Source organism: Balaenoptera physalus (genome assembly GCF_965194825.1).
Source record: "Balaenoptera physalus genome assembly, chromosome: 2".
Classification (NCBI taxonomy): Eukaryota; Metazoa; Chordata; class Mammalia; order Artiodactyla; family Balaenopteridae; genus Balaenoptera; species Balaenoptera physalus.
In genome coordinates, this window is record NC_138883.1 from 27773322 (window position 1) to 27796975 (window position 23654).

The 23654-nt window shown below is 43.5% G+C and overlaps 3 protein-coding genes across 9 annotated transcripts in view; 2 read left to right on the forward strand and 1 right to left on the reverse strand.

The window, feature by feature from the left end:
• The window catches only part of NEK9 (NIMA related kinase 9), a 36741-nt gene extending 33644 nt beyond the window's left edge, over positions 1-3097 (forward strand). For both annotated transcript variants that reach the window (XM_082451578.1, XM_082451579.1), the window contains exon 22: positions 571-3097. In XM_082451578.1, coding sequence (XP_082307704.1) covers positions 571-693 — 123 coding nt within the window. In that variant the 3' untranslated portion in view covers positions 694-3097. The remainder of the gene's footprint in view (positions 1-570) is intronic.
• Positions 2363-14279, reverse strand: ZC2HC1C (zinc finger C2HC-type containing 1C). 2 transcript variants are annotated; one of them, XM_082451711.1, is made up of 3 exons: positions 14162-14279; positions 11964-13311; positions 2363-6504 (listed from the first exon to the last, which is right to left on the reverse strand). In XM_082451711.1, exons 2-3 carry the CDS (start codon positions 13290-13292, stop codon positions 6241-6243), a joined length of 1593 nt encoding a protein of 530 aa, XP_082307837.1. In that variant the 5' UTR covers positions 13293-13311; positions 14162-14279; the 3' UTR covers positions 2363-6240. The 2 variants fall into 2 exon arrangements, with proteins under 2 accessions (XP_082307837.1, XP_082307838.1); XM_082451712.1 differs by lacking the exon at positions 14162-14279 and having other exon boundaries at positions 11964-14140.
• A 95-nt stretch (positions 14280-14374) lies between these two features.
• The window catches only part of LOC309655822 (acylphosphatase-1), a 44059-nt gene continuing 34779 nt past the window's right edge, over positions 14375-23654 (forward strand). The window contains exons 1-2 of one of the 5 annotated variants that reach the window (XM_082451530.1): positions 14375-14703; positions 20563-20660. In XM_082451530.1, coding sequence (XP_082307656.1) covers positions 14541-14703; positions 20563-20660 — 261 coding nt within the window. In that variant the 5' untranslated portion in view covers positions 14375-14540. Of the gene's footprint in view, positions 14704-19824; positions 20250-20562; positions 20661-23654 lie in introns of those variants that run through there. The other 4 variants (XM_082451534.1, XM_082451532.1, XM_082451533.1 and 1 more) reach the window with 4 other exon arrangements.

The following is a 23654-nucleotide window of genomic DNA, read 5'->3' on the forward strand; positions in this document are numbered from 1 at the left end:
TACTTCACCGGTGATGCTGCTTGCGTCGTTTTTAAAGGGCCATAGTATTGCTCTATATAGAGTGAACTAGGTTAGGGAAATACTGTCAACCTTGGCTTTGCCATTTACCAGGTTTATGTGTTTGGACAAATTACTTCGTTTCTCTGAGCCCTGGTTCTCACGTGAAAGAAGAAAATAGTTGTTGTATGGTTGTTTTGAGGATTAAATGAAATAATGTCTATGAAAGTACTTTGGAAAGTAATATACACACTTGAAGTAAGCATGGAGTGATTGGCAGCTGTAGGAGGGAGGAGGATTGTTTTGCCTAGGGCTGTTTGAGTTCTAAAACTGAAGAGTTCTGCATCCCAGAAAATCCTGCAGTCCTGGGCAAACCACGACACTTGGTCACCCTACCTGCAACAAATGTACAAGTGTGGACTTTATCTAAGGTCCTATTATTAAGGTAGTAGTATGAGCTCCTCATAAAACCATGGCTACACATTCTTAGAGGTCGGCATTGAAAATCTAGTCCTGAAATGCTGTAACTAGGTGGCAATGTTGTTAACCTGGACCTGTGTTTTATCTGGACAGGTGGGGATGCATTCCAAAGGAACTCAGACAGCAAAGGAAGAGATGGAAATGGATCCAAAGCCTGATTTAGATTCAGATTCCTGGTGCCTCCTGGGAACAGACTCCTGTAGACCCAGCCTCTAGTCTCCTGAGCCTGTATAGCCTCCAGGAAACTGGAATCCAAAGACCTTCACAGCACACTTACTGAACGCAGAGAGCGCTTTCCTGGCTTCGTTCACTTGCAGACAAGGAGCGGGCGGCGGAGGCTCTGAAGCACTTTCCATGTACACTTGGAGAGTAGCATTGCCTATTAGATAGGATCTAGGAGTGGTTTTGTGTTGGAGAATGGAAGGGCCCCATGGCCCTGGCTTTGTCCTCAGTGACTGCCATAGCAACAGCAGCTCTGTACCTCATCTGGTGATCCCACCTTTGAAGAGGAGACACAACGCTTACCTTAATTTTGCTGGTAGCAGCTTACATCCCACTTACCATTTTCACCATTAATTGGAAGCTGCCTTGGGAATTCAACACCAGGCATTGCACCTCTGGGTGGAGGAGGTTAAAGTGTAAAGCTGGAGTGGGCTGGAACCAGGTGTGGCCCATCCAGGGTCATCTGGAGAGTGGTGAAGTGTTCTAAGCCCTCTCAGGAGCCTTAGTCCAGGAAAGCATGTCTGGTGGAGTCAATCTCCGGCTTGTTTTCAGAAAGTTCAATTATTTTGTGCAGCTAAATGCTTGAGGAGGAGCAGTGGGCTTAGATTGCTTTTCCTCTGAGGGTTGAGTGAGACTTCTTCAGTGAGGAGTAGAGAAAGAAGGGTAGGTCCCTCCTCGTCACACAGCAGGAGTGTCAGGCTGTGGCCAACGCAGGGTGGGATTTCCTAGCTTTGGAAGATTCCTCTGAGAGATGAGGCATCTCGTAGAGAATTGAGTCCGTGGGGCAGTAGGAATGGACTTCAGAGGAAACCGTGAGGGGAGGTCCTGCTTCAGCTGCCTCTACTCGGTGTCTTCGAGAGGGCCAAGAGTGACTGAGTCTTCTGCCCCTGAGAAGACTTCTTGTGCCTCTGCCTTCATGGCTCTTAGGGTTCTAATCTTGACATCAGCAGCCCCAACCGCTCCCTTTCTGTATGTCTAGTCAGTATGTTTCCCCTTTTGGTGTTTTATGAAGCCATATCAGTGAATCTGTATCATCTTTCCTACTTGAGCGGCCCAAAGCCAGCCCCCAGACCAGGCAGTCCCTGAAGCCTAGCAGAACAGGAGGAGCCTGCCAAGTGAGAGGAATTTGGCTGAGAGCTCCCTTCCGATCCCCGTGTCTTCATGTCCTTGCAGACAGGAGCAAGCTAGCTTTCCCAAAGAGAGAAAGTGTCCTAGAAACGTTTGATGGCTTTACTTAAGGATGTGAGCATTGTGTTTCCACCTAGCCTTTAGTATTTTGAGTCACAGGAGCTGCCTTGATGAGTCTCATATTCTACCTCCCTAGAAAGAGCTAAATTAATTTTTGTTTCATTTTCCCCAACCAAAAAATGAATGTTTGATATCTATTTAATATTTTGGAAGGACCTGTGCAATGGAAATTTTGCCATTTCCCTAAAACTGGTGGTGTAAAGGCTGCTGCTCCGGGAAAACCCCTCAGCTGGGGATGGGCAACTCTATTCAATGGGATCTTCTTTGGTTTAATATTCCCATTGTTTTCTCAATTCTGGGAAGCCTAGTACAATGGTACTAATGTAATCACTGAAGCCTTTTCTTAAAATAAGGGAAGGGGCCAACCCTGGATTAAAGTTGCAAGTTCTGGGGACTTGGGGTTTGCAACAAACCCTAACAATGGGTTTTGATTCATCATGTAAATGCAACTTTGATTTTTTTTTTTTTTTTAAGGACTGACTGGCCTTTCACGTTCCTGTATCCCTCATGCTCACCATCTCAGCAGGCCTGAGAGGCAGGGTCATTTTGGGTGTTAATCATGAGTATTGCTTCTGCCATGGAACCGAGGAACATGGGCACGTTGCTGAGACTATGGGATGAAAGTGAGCACTGAAGGGAGGGTGAGAGCTGGGCTCTTGGTCCGGAGGGGAAGTCACTCTCTAGCAGTGGAACGCTGGGGTCGTTTTCTCTAGCATGTTCCCTTGGGAAGTCTAGGTTTGCTGTTAATCTGGCTGAGAATCTAAGTTCTGTGCCTTAGAGACAATTTGCACTTTCCCAAATTGTGCCTGGGATAGCCATATGATTTTTCCCACCAAAAACCTACGCAAACAGAAACCAGTTCAAAGGTGGTAGCCATGCATCAGATAAAAAGTAAAAGGTGAGGCAGCAGAAATGCCTTTGAATGGTTTTCTGTAGCTAATTCTCTTAAATTGCGTCCTACTTTTCTTTATGTAGTGCTAGGTGTTTTAAGTTTTCCAGTAGTATTGCTTTTGAGTTATAGTATAACCCGAGTTACCCCTCTGCTCTGACATTGTTGCTGAAGAATTAGCTTATTGTTAGCCAGATGTTTGAAAGGTTGAGGGTGGAGTGGTTTGACATTTCTGTTTCAAATAAACATTTAAACTCTCAATCAGTGCTATGCCTCAGTGAGCCTACGCATGGACCTTAGTCACTGGGGATAAAACACGCAGACTCTAGGCCTTCGTGAATTTTTGATTCAGTGAGTCTTTTTATAAATAAAGAAATAAATGGTCTTGTAACAGAAACAATGCAAGGGACATTTGCACAGAAATAATCTTTGCTTCTTGCCAGTTTCTTTTTCTTACTAATAGAATCATTTTTGCTGCTACAACTTTTTGTCCCCCAAAACTTCTAAAATATAGTGCTTAAAATGCAGAAGGAGAAAAAGATGAGCCATTAAAAGAGGAAGGGTCATGTCTTGTACTTATCTCCACAGTGGGCTTTTTCAAGTGATACTGCCGGTTTATGTTTGTAAAACTGTTTTCCCTCACAAAGGCTGAACTGTATTTGGTCTCCCTGGCATAGCCAAGTTGTAACTTCTCTTGGCTGAACATTTCACTGAAGTTTAGAGCAAGAGCAGACTTAACTCACATTTCATTTGATTTTGCCGTATATTTGGAAACATTCGTAATAGAACAACTCTGGTGCAAGGATGTATTGTAAATGAATTATTTCAAATGAGCATCCTTGGGCCTCCAAAGAAATATTATTCATGATGGTGTCAGGGCAGAGTGGGCTGTAGTCAGGACTACGAAACAAGTTCCTTCCTGCCACAAAGCAAAAAAATCATTTATTGCTTCAATGATTAACTATGGAAATAAACATGCTGATCACTAAACCTCACAGAATTACGAACATTAGGGAGAAAAACACTATCACATCTCTGCTACCTCCTGTGTAGTTGTGAAAAGTGACAAACTGATGACCTAAAGCAAATGTTGGCCAAAGGTGCTGTGCTGCATTCAATACACTGCATATACTTTTTAACAAAGTGAGTTTCACCGTAAGATTTTTTCTCATTGCTCAACCTTTTGAACTTTAAAATTTATAGCATCTACTTGCACTAAAGGTTCTTGGATAAAGTAGTATAACACACGGACATTAACAAGCAGCATTTATTTATTCTCTGTCATCCTCTGCTATCTAGGAAGAGACGTAGATAGAAAAAGGTTCTTCTTCCCAAAGATCCGATCAAGCTAAATTTAAAAGGCTAATAGATATTCCTGATATAATCAAAGGCCTAAACATGTTGAGATCAAAGGGAACACTATGGCATTGACGTTTGTTCCTCTAGCAGCATAAGAAAGCACTCCCCACACACACAACAATTGTTCTCCCTGGAGGCCCCTGGTCTGTGACCTTTATAACCATCCAGGGGTTCCAGACCAGGCAGGCAAGGCAAATAAGTGAAGCACGCCAGGCAGGGCTGTGGTGATCTGCGTGCTCCACCCCATCTGGAAGGAGCAACTGATTCTAAACCCCACTCAGTTGGTGCTATATAGGGTTGCAGGCCCAGGGTTTCCAGAACTTGCAGTTTTTCAAAAGATGCTCCATATCCCAATTTTTTAATGTCGGATTATATTTTTAATACTATGTCAGTCAAATAAAACATACCTGCGGGGCAAAGCAGTCCACAGGCTACCACTGTGTGACCTTGGCCACCACTCATTCTAGTCACCTATTGCTTTTACCATCAAGTCTGAAACTTAAAGTGGGTACCTCATTAAACTTGACTGGAGAATGTATATATTGGGTTAAATATCCACTGTCTCTCTGAGTTTTCTTTAAATGACCAATCAAAAGCCCTATTATGTGATACCTCTCTTTCTTTGTAACAGTTATGAAGAGCATAAAGCAATATATGCTGTTTTTTGAAACATGATTTTTTTTAGCCTAGTGTCTAGCAGCTTCACAGCTAAAGCCTTAAACTTGCATATCAAATTGGTCTGATCTGTTAGCCCAGCCACTGAGCAGAAGCTGCAGAGGAAATGGAACAAGAGTGAGTGGCCATCTGTAGTTTAGTAAATGTGGTTTTGTGGTCTGCACAGCCTCCTTTGCCCAGGTCAGGTTAGGTGATTTTTCTCCAGTGTTTTAAACTAACAATTTGAGTGATGCTCTCAGGACAGTAATCTTACTAGTATTTCAGATCTGTTGTGTTAGCTTCATCCTACCTGAACTGATATCTCCCCCATCAGACATTACCTTATCACATCACTTCTCCCATTTGACAAGTCTAAGACTCACTCATTTTATTATTTGTTTAATTTTAAATTCCCCAAACCCATTTATTGAGGGCCTAATTATGAAGGTTACTTGCAGTAGGCACGATTCTGCCCAGAGAAAATTTTAGATCTGGTATCTTTTCCTTCAAAGTTTAGTTTCTAGAATAGAAGTTTACTGTGATGTGATCAGCAGGGACATGTGACACCAGAATGTCCCAGGTTGCTTTGATGGTACATTTTGCTGCTTCATTTTAAAAGTCGTTAAACCAACCTGATTTGAAAGCAGAGTGCTAGCAATAGCTGAAACTGAAGTTCCTTCCTTCTTTTTTTTTTTTTTTTTTTTTTGGACATATGAAATCCATTAGGAAGGAACAACTACAGAGACATAGTGTGCTTTCCCCCATCCCTACCCTGTAAAGTATTGTACATAAAGATGAGGTTCCCTTTATTACACAGTACAACATGGGGAGGGTTTAGGACATACTGGCGCCTGAACCTTCCATACTTGTATTGACTTTTGGCCAGGACCATGTATTGGGGAGGTCATTTGCCTTACAGCAAAACTGTATTTTTTATAAGATACCATGATCCTCTGATACCAACGAGCCAACTTCTTGCAAGAACAAGAGGAGTTAACAGAAGCCATAGACATACATGTAGAGGCCGCGGCAAGAAGGCACAGCAAATGCAGGCACTTAACTAGCACAAACCACAATCAGGCTTGCAAGAAGAGAGCTTTAATGTAGCCTACTCGCTACTCTTACGTGTCCTCACCCATCAGTTCTTAGGGCAATGACATGAGGCACACCAGCCGGAGGCGGTGATTTAGTGGGAAGCTGAGGCTTCCTGTTGCCTCCTGCTGCTTAGCAATGGGTTTCTGTCTCTTCACCGATTTCAGCTCTGCAGGCAGACCTGGGAGATGTAAAAGTTGTAGTTCTTTCTGCTCTGCATCAAATTATTCTACTCCCATTTACTGCTGAAGAGAAGCAGAGCCTTCTGGACTATCGAGGAGGTTTCCACTGCTGTCTGCTCAACTGCAGTGCTTCCTTGGAGGCAGAGGGCGGTTCTTGATGGTCTTACACTTAGGAATGTGCCACTCTGCCACCTTGGGAGCAAAGTGGCGGCTACAGTGAGGACACTGAATATAGTCTGGATTTTCTGCAGGCAGGATGGGAGGCAGGTCGGAGGGGTTTCCACCCTTGGCAATTACCTGCTGGACCTCTCGAGCCTGACGGAGGGTACGGATGAAAGATTCGTGCTTCTGTTTCCAGTTGCTCTTCCAAGGAGGTTCAGCCTGTAAGTTGAAGGAAGACTGATCATTTAACTTGGTGTCTATCTCATCCCCTTCCTGAGTCTCCGTTAGAATGACAGGAAATTAAGGTCAAAGAGAACAGGAAAGAAGCAACAATGATAACTGACTTGCCAGAGTGGAGGCACTTAAACCAGCCGACGCCCAACGCCCCCGGGGCTGCAGACTGGTTCTGGTCCGCCACCTGTTAGGAACCGGGCCACACAGGAGGAGGTGAGTGGCGGGCGAGCGAGCAAGCGGAGCTGCATCTGCTGCTCCCCCATCACTCGCGTTACCGCCTGAACCATCCCCCTCCCTGCCCCATCCGTGGAAAAATAGTCTTCCACGAAACCGGTCCCTGGTGCCAAAAAGTCTGGGGACCGCTGACTTAAACTAAGGGCCTGCAAAGGCGGATAGTACTGAGAGGCAAGCCGTATTTCCCAGCAGAACCCCTGAGAGGCTCAGTGCTTGGAAATACAGGTAGTGGGAAGGGGGAGGTACAGGGCGGAGAACAGGTTGGCTCCCAGGGCTCCTCTCCACCTTGCACATCCAAGTGTCCAACACTTCCAGCACCCTCTCTGGAGAAATTGAACCAGACAGGTTTCAGACTCAGGACATCTAGGCACAGTGGAGAACAGGGTTAATCTAGGGGCTGAAAATGGAGATTAAGGGCAAGTGTACACAATGTATTGTGGAATTAACTGTCAGCTTCCTTCCCCGACTCAGCTCCCAGAGTACCAGACACAGGTACCCTCATAGGAGGCAAGAGTTCTCTGGATGCACCAAGCAGTTGAGAGAAAAGGTGAGATGCTGATTCTGAGGGACCCCAATTAAAAGGCTCACTGTTTGATAACCCTAATATGAAAGCCCTCAGTCAACAAGCCCCACTTAAGCTTAAATATGAACGGACAGTCAGTAAAGCTCTAACAAGGAAGAGACCAAACAAGTACACGAACACACATGCATACACACTCAGGAAGTAGCAACAAGGCAGGTAGCAGAAGAAATTTTTTTACAGAAAATCATAATATCAACAAGGAGTGTTAGAAGAGATTTTATCTATGGAACAAGAATATATATACTATGAAAAAGGAATGAGAGAACCAGAAAGAACTATTATAAATTAATTCTGTGATAGCTAAAAATAAAAATAGAACTGTTGTAAAATAATGTCAGAAAAGTTACGTAGAATGGGAAAAAGGATCAAGATGGAAAGTAGAAAAGATTAGAAAATTAGGAAGTCAATCTAGAAAGTCCAACACTGACTAACAGGAGTTCCAAAAACAGAAAGCACAAGGAGGAAATTATTAAAGAAAGAAGACAATAAACATTCCTAGAGATAAATATCACTACCCTTGAGACTGAAATGGCCTACCCACTATCCAACACGATCATTGTAGAATTTCAGAATAAAGAGAGAATCCTATAAGCTTTAAGAAAATGAAAAAAATCTATAGGTTTCATATAATGGAGCAGAAATCAAAATGGTATTAGATTTCTCAACAGTAACATTGGATGCTAAAAGCTAGTGGGGAAATGCCATAAAAGTTCTAACATAAAATAATTTTCCAGCTAGAATTCTCTACCTGGCCAATTCATCAATCAAAAATAAAGCTATTATATAGATATTTTAATTCATCCCAAGACAAAAAATATGCCTCCCATGCGCCTTTCTTAATAAAGCTTCAGCAAAGCAAAGAGTAAAGCAAGAAAAAGGAAGACACAGGATGCTGGAAACAGGAGAGAAGCAGAGAGAAGTTCCAAACAACAGGTCTGCACCAGGCCTGGAGAAGAACCAGTCTGGACTGGAGCAGGAAGAAAAAGAATGGTGGGATGGAGGTTCCAGAATAAAAAAAAAGTCAAACTGACAGAAAAACATTAACAGGTGTCTGATACTGGGCAGATCATTCAGGGGGAAAAAAATAGAGTTAGGTATGTAGGAAACCAAGCAAATTAAAACATGGGTCAATTATTAACTCTGGGTGCATGTGGGCAGGGGCAGAATCTGTTCACTCAGCAGTGAACAAAATTTATGTGGTTATTATCACATAAATAGCTGACTACTGGTTTAACCCAAAACTGTGATTTCACTACAATGGAAGGATAAGGGAAGGAGAAAAGTGGGAGGAGAGGGGATATGAACCCAGAGTGTCCATAAGAGGAGGTCAACGGATAATGTGCAAAATTGATAAATCAAGCAAATAAGTATATTATTTAGAAATATGGAAATGCATACCAGAAGAGTCATCTATCAGAACTGCCTGTGGGAGCTAGATGAGGGGCCAGAGAGGGATGAGGCAAAATACTGTTGATCTGCATTATAGGTCACTTAGTACTACATGATTTTTTAAATGTATTCAAATACTGCTTAGATGAAAATAAAATTAATTTTAAAAAGAAGAAAAAAGAAAGCAAGCAAGTAGCTGCTTGGTGATGAATATAGGAAGAGTTGTTATCAAAGGAAAAGGAAGGATCCATCAGGAAAATCTTACTGAAACAGACAAGGCAAGAGAATCAGAGTGTTAGAGATGGTATCTAGGAACCTTTAGAATTGAATTAGGGGAAAGTTCCTCAGCTATATGATACTTATACTTTAATTCTTCATTGTATTGAAGTTTATTCAATTACCACTTATTAATCACAAAGCACAAAGATATAGTCTCTATGCTCAAATACATAAGGTCTAGTAGAGAGACAAGAGTATGAGTCTGCTGGAAGTTATGTGAATATTAAAGGATAAAAGAAAAATCACCTGTTCTTGCAAGTACACTGAAGGAATAACAGAGAGACACAAACCACTCAGCTTACAAAGGCACAAAGCTTTGGAATAGAACTTGGGACAGTCCAAGGAGAGGAGTCCATCTCAATCCAGATCCTTTCTGCCTTGATGTCCTCAATGCAACATATTTCCTCAAACTAGTTTCCACAAAGCTAGGGCATCTGATCTCAGAAACCCTTTATTTTATTTTATTATTTTTTTTTGCTTTATTGCTACTGTATTTGGGAATTTAAGAAACACAAGATTCTTTTAGGTTCTGGCCAGAAATAAACCACTATAGTGGGACAGAGAATACCCCAGTGGATTATTGGGTTGACCAGAAAGAAAACAGGAAAGAACAGAAACTGATGATCATATCATTATCTGCAAGGGCAAAATGTTGACTTCTCGTTGGAAACCGGATTTCAGGGAGATGGTCGCTAAACATGGAAAGGACTTTCTTGTAGTGCTCTCCCATATCGTACTGAAAGAAATAACTAACTGCAAAAGACTTCTCTTAACAGCCACCACATAAGCGTGAGTTTTTAAAGGCCCCGTAAATACACACGTAAACTGTAAAGTGCTAATGGACAAGAGGTGCTAGCGTGGCAGTGGGAGGGTTGGAAGGAAATGAAAATAGAATAACACTCTCATAGTTTACGAGACTCAGAGCTGGACGGGGCTTTGAAATCATGTGGTCTAGGCTTTCCCACATTTTGATCATTTGCATACCACTTTCACTTCATCCCCCTTACTATTTTTCTTTAAATTCATGATTCCTAGAAATCAAGGGCTTACTATGTTTTACTTTTCTAATACACATTACAATTACTGAAATAAAAAATGCATGTCAGCATGCCACACTTTGAGAAACACTCATTTACAACCCCAGTGTTATAACCTTGACAAGGTGGTAGAAGCTTCACCAGACAATCTTCTCCAGATCTGACTGTCCAAATGTGCCTATGAAGTTCCCCCAAATGTATGGAAGTGTCTCAAAGTCACTTTTTACAACATTTTTCTGCATCTAGGAATGTTCACCAAAGATGAAGTCCTCTAATCCAGCAATCCCACTTCTGAGCATATATCTGGAGAAAACCATAATTCAAAAAGATACATGCACCCCAATGTTCATAGCAGCACTATTTACAGTAGCCAAGACATGGAAGCAACCTAAATGTACATCAGCAGAGGAGTGGATAAAGAAGATGTGGTACATATACACAATGGAATATTACTCAGCTATAAAAAAGAATGAAATAATGCCATTTGCAGCAACATGGATGGACCTGGAGATTGTCATACTGAGTGAAGTAAGTCAGACGGAGAAAGACAAATATCATATGATATCACTTATATGTGGAATCTAAAAAAAAAAAAAAAATGGTACAAATGAGCTTGTTTCCAGAACAGAGATAGAGTCACAGACATAGGGAACTGACTGTGGTTGCCAGGAGGGAGTGCTGGGGGGGAATAAATTGGGAGATTGGGATTGAGATATATACACTACTGTATATAAGATAGATAACTGGACTTCCCGGGTGGTGCAGTGGTTAAGAATCCTCCTGCCAACGCAAGGGACACGGGTTCGGGTCCTGCTCCAGGAAGATCCCACATGCCACGGAGCAGCTAAGCCCATGCACCACAACTACTGAGCCTGCGCTCTAGAGCCCACGAGCCACAACTACTGAGCCCACGTGCCACAACTACTGAAGCCCGCGTGCCTAGAGCCCGTGCTCCACAATGAGAAGCCACTGCAATGAGAAGACTGCGCACCGCAACGAAGAGTAGCCCCTGCTCGCCACAACTAGAGAAAGCCCGTGCGCAGCAATGAGGACCCAACACAGCCAAGAATAAATTTTAAAAAATAAAAATAAAAAATAAAATAGATAGCTAACAAGGACCTACTGTATAGCACAGGGAACTCTACTCAATATTCTGTGATGACCTATATAGGAAAAGAATCTAAAAAAGAGTGGATATATATATATATACGTATAACTGATTCACTTTGCTGTACACCTGAAACTAACACAACATTGTAAATCAACTATACTCCAATAAAAATTATTTAAAAAATAAAGTCCTCTAACTTTAAGGTGTTTACGCTCTAAATGGGGAGAAAAAGAATTCCAAACAATTGTGTTTCATGTATTTACTAAGAAGGTATATCAAAATTAGCCAATCTTGAAAAAATAGATACAGTTATAGGAGTGGTAGCAAGTCCTAATCTTGGGAGGTAGCAGAGTATATTGCAGAGAGCGAAGAATTCTCTCAGGGTAGTGAAATGCTTCATAATATTTTTCTTTATATTTTTCATTCTCTTAAATTTTCTAAAGTAAGTGTTTATTACTTTTATAATCAAAAGGACATATATTTTTTAAGTCTAGATTTTTGGAGTAATTTTGACCCAGATTTATATGCTGACTGTCATTTAAGACTGTTTGTGATCTCAAGCAAGTTAACCTCTCTGACACTTGATTTTTGAACTGATAAAAGATAATGAAATCTTCACAGGGTTGTGGTGAGGATCATATGAAAAGCTCCCATCACTGTGACTGGCACACAGTAGTAATCAATAAATCAAACGTTAATTCTCACTTTCTCCCTATATGACACATGAAATTTTTTTAAAGAAAATGGATGAGGATATAAGAGGCTCTTAAAATGATCCCCACTCAAGGCAAATCCATAAGGCCCTTGTTACCTTGACTGAGGCTGGTCCCTTCCAGTTCAAGTACTGCTCTAGTTCTGTGCCCTTGGCCCGGGCCCTGGAGGAATCAAACACTTTCCTCTTGGAACTCTGCATCCTGCGGCAGACGTTGGAGTGTCTCTCCAGCCTGAGCAAGAGAAACTTTCGGCCACAGTGGCTGCACTCGCCCAGTTCTGGCTCTTCAGTGGAACAGCTGGAGCCCGAGGAGTGTGGTGCCCTAGACGAGCTAGAATTGCTGGTGGACCTCCGCAAAGCACTGAGTGGCGCTTCTGAAGCTTGAGAAAAAGTCTCCTTCAATCGCCCTGAGAATCGGTCTCGGATGTTGTTATTGCTTGCCACCAGTCTTTCCCTTTTGAGCTTCTGAATTCCATAATCAGAGAACTGGAATGGACTAGAATTTTCTTGAGACCGTCCCCAAGTTTCATCCTCTCCCGTGTCTCTACTGAAGACCTCCTCAGACATGAATTCTGGGGAGAAGATAGGTTTGTATGTGGTATTGCTGTTGCCTTTAACTCTCCTCCTGGGGAGTACCATTCTCTGTAGCTCTCTTTTTTCATTTTCCTCAGCCTGTTCTTTTTCCTTCTGGATCCTTCGGAGTTCCTCCTCTGTCTTCTTCAGCTTTTCCCTCAGAAGAGTCTCTTTTCTGCGGATTTCCTCCTCTAAACTCTCCCCTGCAGCTTCTAGTCTTTGGATCTGTGTCCACTCCATCCTGTTGGGGTTTGCCATGACCCTGTCCTCCTGACTGGCAGCAACCGTACCAACCACAGATGAATTCACCCAGTTCCTTGAACCAAAGCTACTGTATGAAAACTTTCTTGGCTCAGGGGGTCTTGGAGAGACATTCTGGTTCCCATCAGTGCCAGCCTCACCTGTACTATGGGGCTTCCGATGAAACACAGGTTTCAGTGGGTATGCCCGGTCCACCCCAACTCGCTTCTTCGTAAAGGAGATGAATTCCTGGTTATTTGCTTTGGGATACCGGGATTGAGGGCCTGGTGAGTAAAACAAACACTTTGCTTGGCCCTGGGGATTGCTTCTTGAATCTTGCTGGCTGATTCCAGCACAGCGGGGATAGGAGTAGCTCCGGGCTTTCGTGCAGGTGTTCCATTTGGGGTGAGTGTAGAGATTATCCAGCGTCAGCTCTTGGTTGCTCAAAAGCTTCTGCTGGAAATTGTTCCTCGGGTGCCCCATAGAGGACCGCTGGGAAGAGTCACCTTTTTCAGAGGGGTCTTGCTTAGCTGAGTGGAGCTCTGGAGCTTCCGTTTTATTATGTGGGAGCATAATGCCCACAGGCAGAGGCAGTGCCAACTGGAGACCAGCCATTCAGGGCATGGACTGAAGCCTAGGGGAGATTTAAACCAGACATATGTGAGGAGTTTGTCTGAGGTTCACCTCGGCTGCTAAAGTAAACTGTTACTACATTTGTCCTACCCACATTTTCCCTTAGACTTTTTAGGGACAGTGGTGCTGGGTCTGCCAGAGCTTTCACTCAATAAACATTTGGTGAACACTTATTATGTCTTGCGGATGCTTATTAGGTCCTGAGGATAGAAAAAGGAATGTGATACAGGTGTTCCTGTCACCTGGCTTTCCTTTGCATCAGTACCAGCCTCTGCCATACACAGCATACTCCGTAGCAGGTGGAAAGAGCTATTGGATTGAAAGTCAGTTTTTAGGCCTGTGACACAGGACAAGCAGCTTCCCCTCGCTGGCTCCAGTTTCTTCACCCGTAAACTGAGGGGTTCTCTCAGAGTTACAGGACTCGAATTTAGGGACCTTAGGACTCCGAGTCTAGCCCCATCATTTTATAGGTGAGAAAACTGCGGCCCATTGGTAAGTGACTGGCACAAAGAGCTCTCGGGGCTTCCCTCCTGCTGGAACAATGCTTGACCCCAAAGAGCACAGCTGCTGCAGCTCAGGGCCTGCAGCAGGTGCCTGGCTGGCAAACCCTCACCCAAGGAGTCCCCACGGCACAGACGGCAGAAGGTCTGTAATCTGAGAGGCGGGGACCACCTGATCTGGTCGCCACGGGTTTTAGATCCGGAACGCCTAAGTCGCATTCTGTCCCGGAGGGCTCAGCCGGGAAGCCTCTACTGGAGACTCCGCTTTGGGGACAAGCCCTCGCTCTTCAGTCTGTCGGGCCCTTGGGAGGTCGAGGTGCTGACCCCATGTCTTCCCGCCCTTCCGCGTACCTGAGGCTCTCGAGGACAGCTCCTGCTCAGGGGAAACCCCAGGACTTAGTTTTCCCGACCTCACACCCTCCCTCCACCGACGGCCGCGCAGGCGCTCTCAGCCTCTGTTTTTCCGGTTGCCTGGAGACGGGAGAGCGTGAGCGCCCAGCCCCTCCTCGCCGCGAATTCCACGGTGGGTGGGTGGGTGAGGCGTGCGCAAGCGCAGTCCGCACACCACCGGGCACCGCCCCGGGCGCGGGCGCGGTCGACCAGAGTGTCGCTTGACCCGGTGTCCCGCCAACTCTGCAGCTCCGTCCAGCTCTTCCCTTAGGGGACGGGTAATGGGGTGGGAGAGGCTTTTCTGGGGCTCCATCAAAGAGCTTGGATTTTTCTCAGAGCGATGGTCTCAGATCCTGGGGTGTGCCCTTCTCTGGCAAAAGACGGAGCGCCTAGATGTGCCCTCAAGTCATTCTGCCGCAGGATTCCGGTGTCTGCCCCCTTAGCGGGAGTGGGCCTGCTGATAGCCTTTCTTAGCACGTTCGGCTGCCTTGTACGGGCCCCAGGTACGGCTGTATACTATCTCTCCATGCTTTTCCTCGCAAATAGTTTGGAGCTTGCGTCAAATTTTAGCAACTCGGCTAGGTTTTGCTACGCAGAAGGGGGGAAGTTTTTGTAGCCAATCTAATTATTTTGATATAATGTTTTACTCTCACGTGGTAGCTCTGGCCCTCTCTTCTTAGGGCCCAAGAATGACTCAGACAAGTGTAATGATAATAAAGTTCACTACCAGATCGAAAATGCTCAGTATAGCCTGGTTTCAGCGCTAAAGATACTCCATAACTTGCTAACATCAGAAGAGAGTTTGTCTTCATACTTAAATTCATTTGTGTAAGCTCTTTGGAACAGGCAACTTACTTTTGTCCCTGTAACTACTTAAAAGATTCATGCACATGGAAAATAATACAGACAGCAGTGGTCGGTGTTAATACTTCAACATGTCATAATACAGCTTTTACATGTTATAAAGAAATGCCTTGGTGGTGCTCCAAGGCAGTCCTTTTATGCCTTGTTTTCTTTCCTAGTTGACTCTCCACTGCCTTCTCTATGTATGCATTTCCAGACATTTCCCACTCTTCTCAAGGTCCCAATTATCTCAGCATGGGGCTTGCCTGTCATCAACTCCAGAAGCTCCCCTCCAGCCTGGCAGAATTTCCCAGGGTGCCTCCCTCCGTCTTGACTTCTTTCCCTCTTGTTTATGAGGAAGAAGAATCTTTGTCTTTCCTTGAGTTCTCTTGACTTAGTCCCTTTCAGTACCCTCCAGGAATTGACTCACTTTACCCCTGCATCTTGATAACTTCAAGTTATATCTATCCACACACTCTTCTGTGGTTTTAAAATATGCTTAACTTTGCACTGCAAAAAAACCTCATTTCCCTTGACCACACCTTTCACCTTAGGGTCCCATTCCTTTCTCCTCTTCTCCACTTCTTAATAGAAAACTGTACATTTCCTGCCCCCACTTCCTCGACTCCCCCTCATTGTCCAGTCCATTGTGGTCTGGTTCCCCTCTGTCCGCTATATTTAACTGCTAGGCTACCAGTGACCTTCCAATGACCCTAAAGACAAAAGCTGCTATTTCTTCGGCCTACTCATTTGACATTGATTTTTCTCTCCGTTGGAACTCTCTTCTCACTTGCTCCTGTGTGCCTTCTTGGTTTCTTCTTTCATGTCCTTGCATTTATGTCTTTTCCTCACCTGCCCCCCAAATGTAGATGTTCTCCAAGGCCCTCGTATTTCTCATATAAATGTAGTTTCAGACATTCTCTTCCTTAATGATTTCAGCCAAATGCTGAAATTTCAGGTCTCACCTATGTTTAAATGATATCTAGCTTAGTTCTCTCTCCTTAATTACGGACTCAAATTTCCAAATTCCCATGTAGCACTTGCACATGAATGTTCCTCAGGAACCTCAAACTCAATATGACTGAAAACGAAGTTGTGAACACCTCCGCATTCCCCAATCTACTTCTCCAGTGTTCCCTCTCATGCTGAAAGCATCAGTTATCTTCTATTCCTCCCACTTTGTCACCCCCTCTCTCTAACTGGTCAGCAGGCTCTGTTGAAGTTGCTCTGCGATGTCTCATATATGTCCCCTCCTTTACATTTCTACAACCCTAGGTGAGTTTCTTCCTCGCTTCTCACTGGGATGGCACCACTCTCCTAACTGCTATTCATCTGCTCCCCAAACCTATCCTTCTGGCTGCTGCCAGAATAATTATCCTGAATACTTCTGACCCCATAATTCTCCTACCCAGTGGCTTCTTCTTTACCTATAGGATAAAGTTGAAACGGGTAACTTAGCATGGTATTTCAGCTTGCCAGATTAGGTCCAGCCTACCTTTCCAGTCTTGCCTCCCCAGAGGCTAGCCCAGGGCATCTGAACCTTGGCTGTGCTTTAGGACTACCTGGAAAGCAATTTCTGGGAGTGAGGCCTGGGTATCAGTATTTTACAAAGCTTTCCCCAAGGTCCTAATGTGCAGCCAGGGTTGAGAAACCCTGGTCCAGCCACACCTGACTACTTGCTCTTTCTTACCTCAGTGGCCTTACTCCAAGCTCCACGTACTGGGAGGTGGCGGAGCATAGCATTCATGGGAGTAGGTTCTGTACTCAGACTGCTTGGAACTAAATCCCAGCTCCATCACTTACTGTTTGTGGTTGTGTAACCTTGGGTAATATGTTGGTTCCTCCAAGAATGCTTTCCCAGTCTTCCCAGCCAGAATGAATCTCTTTGCTCCTTTGTGTTCTCATAATATTTTCTGTCCTTGTTATAGCACAGGGCTGGCTCATGATGAGCTCTCAATGGATGCTTGCGGAATTGAATTAGCATGTTGTGCATTGTATTGTCATCATTTGCACGCGTATTTGTCCCTTACACTAAATAAAAAACTCTTTGAGGGCAAAGATGATATACCATCCATCTTTGTATATCCTGCAGTGTATATACATAGTAGATACTCAATAGGTTAATTCTACAGAGAAACTAGTTTTTTAAAAGTAAATTTTAAATAACATCAGCCAGTTACTCTGTTCAGCATTATTTTCAAATATTACCAAGCGTAACAATTCAGTTCAGCTTCCCACCCCACTCCCACCCCAATGCCAGCACTGAGGTTATATGATTCTCCAGCATCTGGATCCTCACTTTGTAGTGGGGAACTAATGGAATAATGAATCTCCATGGCTTCCATTGCAAAGCCATCTCACCTTGCCAAGTCTGCCAACCTGGCATATTCACAAATGGAGTCTTATGTTATGAAGGGATGTAAGGTACACAAGCACTCCAAAGAGCAACAATAAACACCACAGTTTTCCTTCATACACATTCTTAATCTTAAGGGTATCTGTATTCAAATGCCTTCAAGGTGACCCTACTTTTTTTTTTAAATTAATTTTTATTGGAGTATAGTTGCTTTCCAGTGTTGTGTTAGTTTCTACTGTACAGCAAAATGAATCAGCTATACATATACATATGTCCCCTCTTTTTTGGATTTCCTTCCCATTTAGGTCACCACAGTGCATTAAGTAGAGTTCCCTGTGCTATACAGTATGTTCTCATTAGTTATCTATAAGGTGACCCTATTTTTTTTTTTTGGCAATTGACAAGGAAATTTAGTTTTTTCTGAGATATACATTTTAAAGTAATAACTAGAATTATGACTTATAACATTATACCAGAACATATAAGATTTTTAGAAATTTCACATAATGTCTGAAACATTTATATTAACATATTTCCATACAGGTAACCCAATGAAAGTTTAGTATTAGTTGTTTTGTTTGTTTGTTTTTTTATACTGCAGGTTCTTATTAATCATCAATCCCATACAAATCAGTGTATACATGTCAATCCCGATCACCCAATTCAGCACACCACCATCCCCACCCCACCTCAGTTTTCCCCCCTTGGTGTCCATATGTCCGCTCTCCACATCTGTGTCTCAACCTCTGCCCTGCAAACCGGCTCATCTGTACCATTCTTCTAGGTTCCACACACATGCGTTAATATACGATATTTGTTTCTCTCCCTCCGACCCACTTCACTCTGTATGACAGTCTCTAGATCCATCCACGTCTCAATGAATGACTCAATTTCGTTCCTTTTTATGGCTGAGTAATATTCCATTGTATATATGTACCACAACTTCTGTATCCATTCGTCTGTTGATGGGCATTTAGGTTGCTTCCATGTCCTGGCTATTGTAAATAGTGCTGCAATGAACATTGGGGTGCATGTGTCTTTTTGAATTATGGTTTTCTCTGGGTATACGCCCAGAAGTGGGATTGCTGGATCATATGGTAAATCTATTTTTAGTTTTTTAAGGAACCTCCATATTGTTCTCCATAGTGGCTGTATCAATTTACATTCCTACCAACAGTGCAAGAGGGTTCCCTTTTCTCCACACCCTCTCCAGCATTTGTTGTTTGTAGATTTTCTGATGATGCCCATTCTAATTGGTGTGAGGTGATACCTCGTAGTTTTGATTTGCATTTCTCTAATAATTAGTGATGTTGAGCATCTTTTCATGTGCTTCTTGGCCATCTGTATGTCTTCTTTGGAGAAATGTCTATTTAGGTCTTCTGCCCATTTTTGGATTGGGTTGTTTGTTTCTTTAATATTGAGCTGAATGAGCTGTTTATATATTTTGGAGATTAATCCTTTGTCCATTGATTCGTTTGCAAATATTTTCTCCCATTCTGAGGGTTGTCTTTTCGTCTTGTTTATGGTTTCCTTTGCTGTGCAAAAGCTTTGAAGTTTCATTAGGTCCCATTTGTTTATTTTTGTTTTTATTTCCATTACTCTAGGAGGTGGATGGAAAAAGATCTTGCTGTGATTTATGTCAAAGAGTGTTCTTCCTATGTTTTCCTCTAAGAGTTTTATAGTGTCTGGTCTTACATTTAGGTCTTGAATCCATTTTGAGTTCATTTTTGTGTATGGTGTTAGGGAGTGTTCTAATTTCATTGTTTTACATGTAGCTGTCCAGTTTTCCCAGCACCACTTATTGAAGAGACTGTCTTTTCTCCATTGTATATCTTTGCCTCCTTTGTCATAGATTAGTTGACCATAGGTGCAAGGTGACCCTATTTTTAACAATCATCACCCACAACTCCCCTTGACAATTCCCTTCTTCCAAAAGAAATTCATGCAACTTGGTCACTTGGCTTAGATTGACTGATTCAGTTGTGATTATGGGTTATTTTGCTTGTGTTTGTGATTGATGGATTGATTGCTTTAGATAAGCATTGTTTGTAGTTTTCTTAGTAATGTAGACTCTGGTGGGCCGCTTCCAGAATCACAGAGGGAGAAATAACCTCCACTGGGACCTCCTATACACTTATCTCCGCTGCTACCAATTCCAGACTTAGGCATGACTCAGAATTGGAGGAGAACTGAGAAAAAGGGCAGAAAAGTTGTATGTCTTCTATTTAATTTGTTTGTTTGTTTGTTTGTTTATGATGTTTAGTGTTTATCATCTATCTCCAGAATTTAATCTCCTCCGGTCCAGGGATCCTTTTTGTTCATTAACGTATGTCAACCACCTAGAACTGTGCCTGGCACACAGAGGCTCTCAGTAAATATTTACAGAATGATTGGATTTATCTCAAGTGTTTCTTCGTCTTTGTCTTTATCCCCGCGAGAAAATGAAAAAAGGCGTGCGCTTAGTGACCGAGGTGGGGTGAGGGCTCGGTCTGCAGTACCGTAGCCGAGACCCTGGACAGATCCCCCTGCCAATCGGAGGCTCTGGAGCTACTAGACACTGGCGTCCCGAAATCCCACCCTCTGGGCGGGCTCTGGGCTGAGCGCTCCGTGCGTGATTGGCCGGCGGAGGTGATGGGCATGAGAGACAGCGAAGGAGGAGCCGCGTTCTAAGCTACCGGGCGCGGCGGTTACGCAACCGGGGGAACCTTTGGCCTGGTGGTCTCCGGGGTAGTCCATCGGAGAGGAGGACGAGGAGGGTGAGCCTGGGACAGGGCCCCGGGGCGTGCCCATCAGTTCGATTAGCCCTAAAATATTAATAGGAGGGCATTCTGGTAGGGGCGCGGAAGCCAGGTTCGCGTGGGAAGAGGGAGGGATGGAGAGGGAGCGGGACCGGGGATGGGTGTAGGGAGGTAACTGGATAAGCAGGTAATTGCCCCAAAAGAGGCCTCTGTGGGCTCCCTTGCCCGGGTGTCTTCCTGTTAACTTCACACACCCGCGCTTACACGTGACCGCTTACTTCGAAGTACTGGCACCTTAAGGTAAGGGAGAGGTCACAGTGGTTAACGATGGAGAGGTGTGTGTGTGACCCTTTCTGCCTCAGGATTGGGGGCCCGGGAATAGGATAATGAGTCCTTTACTTTTCTGCTTTCATGGTCTCTGACAGGTCTGAGCATGAGTATGGCAGAAGGGGACACCCTGATATCAGTGGATTATGAAGTTTTTGGGAAAGTGCAAGGTGTGTTTTTCCGCAAGTACACTCAGGTATGTGGCTTACAGGCTTTGGGGACATACCTAGGTTATGAGCATGGGAACAAGAGACATGTTCCTGAAAAATATGCATTGGAGAAGCTTTCTATTTGGTAGCTGGCTGGCAAAGAGGTGGTTTGTAAAACAATGGGTATGAAAATGCTTTGCAGTGGGTAAAACACAATGCAGATGGAAAATTTGTCTACTGTTACTATTGGTCTTTTCTAACAGTGGTACTTGAGTACCTAGACACATATGGATGAGCTTCTCTTTTCCAAAGGGGAATAGAGGGCTTCCCCAGTTCTCCCTGTTGTGGCATCATCAAACCAAGTCACAATTCTTGTAGGAAAGTTAACATTGATCAAAGAGATGGCATTTAAGTGAACCTGTGACATTTAATTGCTTGCTCTGCAGCTGCTGCATTTTCTTCAGACCTCTTTCCTTTTTCAACCTCTCCCATTCCCCTATGTAATTCCTTTCCACTCATTTTAGCTTTTAAAGAACAATTACCTTTTCCAGGTGAAGCTTTTCTAATGAAAATACTTTATCCATTCCAGGGTAAGTAATGGTAACATTAAACATGGAGCCTGGTATTCCTATTTGATATTAGGGAGTAGTTGAGGGGATGAACAAACTATTGACAGCCTCTGTCTTAATATCACTAATCCTCCCTCAATGGGCACACACAGATGCAATCTCAGTTTGCCTTCCCAATGTATCTCCAACCCCAAAGATACTGAGTTAAGACTGCAGAACTTGCCACGTGTCACATTCCTGGGACTGTTTGAAATATGAATGTTAAATATCACTATCTCTTTTTCCAGTTACTTGCAAATCATTTCCTCCTGTTTCATGCTTATATATAAAGTGCCTGTTGGAAAAAAAGAATTACTGAAAGTCATAGCAAGAGCTATGTTCCAATTAGCTTTGCTACCAATTATGTATGGTAAGTTCCTGTGATTTAGTAAATGGAGGTGGCAGCCTCAAAGATTAATTAAAGTTGTTGAGGGAAAAGGACCAGATGGCAGTATACTCCATCTTTCTCTACTGCGCCTCCCACCCCTCAATTTAAAGAGAGAATAAAAGAATGCAGAAAAACAAATATTGATTTGGAAAACTGCAAGGAAAATGTCATCCTTTTTTCCCCTTAATTAGACTTGTAGCTTATTCTTGACTACTTATAATCATTTTATTATATGTGTTCATTTTAACAATTATTTTGTTTTGCTATAGTCTTTTTTTTTTTTAAGATTTATTTATTGATTGATTGCTACGTTGGGTCTTCGTTTCTGTGCTAGGGCTCTCTCTAGTTGCGGCAAGCGGGGGCCACTCTTCATCGGGGTGCGCGGGCCTCTCACTATCGTGGCCTCTCTTGTTGCGGAGCACAGGCTCCAGACGCGCAGGCTCAGTAGTTGTGGCTCACGGGCCTAGTTGCTCCGCGGCATGTGGGATCTTCCCAGACCAGGGCTCGAACCCGTGTCCCCTGCATTAGCAGGCAGACTCTCAACCACTGCGCCACCAGGGAAGCCCCGGCTACAGTCTTTTTATGTGTTGATATCATCTAGCCTCTTAATTAAATTCCATCATTCCTAGAATGAGTGATGAGAATACTTAAAGGGATTTTTTTAAAAAGTTGGAATATAATTCACGTTCCATAAAATTCACCCTTTTGGGACTTCCCTGGTGGTCCAGTGTTTAAGAATCCACCTTCCAATGCAGGAGACATGGGTTCGATCCCTGGTCGGGGAACTAAGATCCCACATGCCGCGGGGCAACTAAGCCCACTCGCTGCAACTACTGAGCCCGTGCACCACAACTACAGAGCCCACGTGCTCTGGAGCCCGCACGCCACAACTAAAGAGAACCCCGCGCACCGCAACGAAGAGCCCCTGCACTGCAACGAAGATCCCGCTTAAGGCAGCTAAGACCCAACGCAGCCAAAAATAAATAAATTAATTAATTAAATAAATTTTTTTTTTACAAATTCACCCTTTTAAAGTGTATAATACAGGTCTTCCCTGGTGGTGCAGTGGTTAAGAATCCGCCTGCCAATTCAGGGGACACAGGTTTGAGCCCTGGTCCGGGAAGATCCCACATGCTGCAGAGCAACTAAGCCTGTGCACTGCAACTACTGAGGCTGTGCTCTAGAGCCCACGAGCCACAACTACCAAAGCCCGCGTGCCTAGAGCCCGTGCTCCACAACAGGAGAAGCCACTGCAATGAGAAGCCTGCTCACCGCAGCAAAGAGTAGCCCCTGCTCGCTGCAACTAGAGAAAGCCCACACATAGCACCGAAGACCCAACGCAGCCAGAAATAATAATAAATAAATAAATAATAAATAAACTTATTTTTTAAAAAGTGTATAATACAGTGGTTTTTTAGTATTCATAAAGATGTACACTAATTCCAGAACATTTTATCACCCCAAAAAGAAACCCCACACCCATTAGAACTCACTCTTCATCCCCCCAGCCCCTGGCAACCACTAACCTCATTTCTATCTCTATGGGTTTGCCTATTCTGGACATTTAATATAAATGGAATCATACAATATGTGGCCTTTTGTGTTTGGCTTCTTTCACTTGACATGTTTTCAAGATTTATCCATGTTGTAGCTTATATCAGTACTTCATTTCTTTTTATGGCTGGGTAATATTCCATTGTATAGGGAATTCCCTGGTGGTCCAGTGGTTAGGACTCAGCACTTTCACTGCCAGGGCCTGGGTTCAATCCCTGATTGGGAAACTAAGATCCCACAAGCCTCGCAGTGTGGCCAAATAAATAAATAATAAAATAATTGTTTAAAAAAATATTCCACTGTATGGATATAACACATTGTATATATCCAGTCATCAATTCATGGACATTTAGGTTGTTTCTACTTTTTAGCTGTTATAAATAATGATGCTGTGAACATTTATGTACCTGTTTTTATGTAAACATTGTTTTCAATTCCCTTGGGTATATATACCTAGGAGTAGATTGCTGGGTCACATGATAACTCCATGT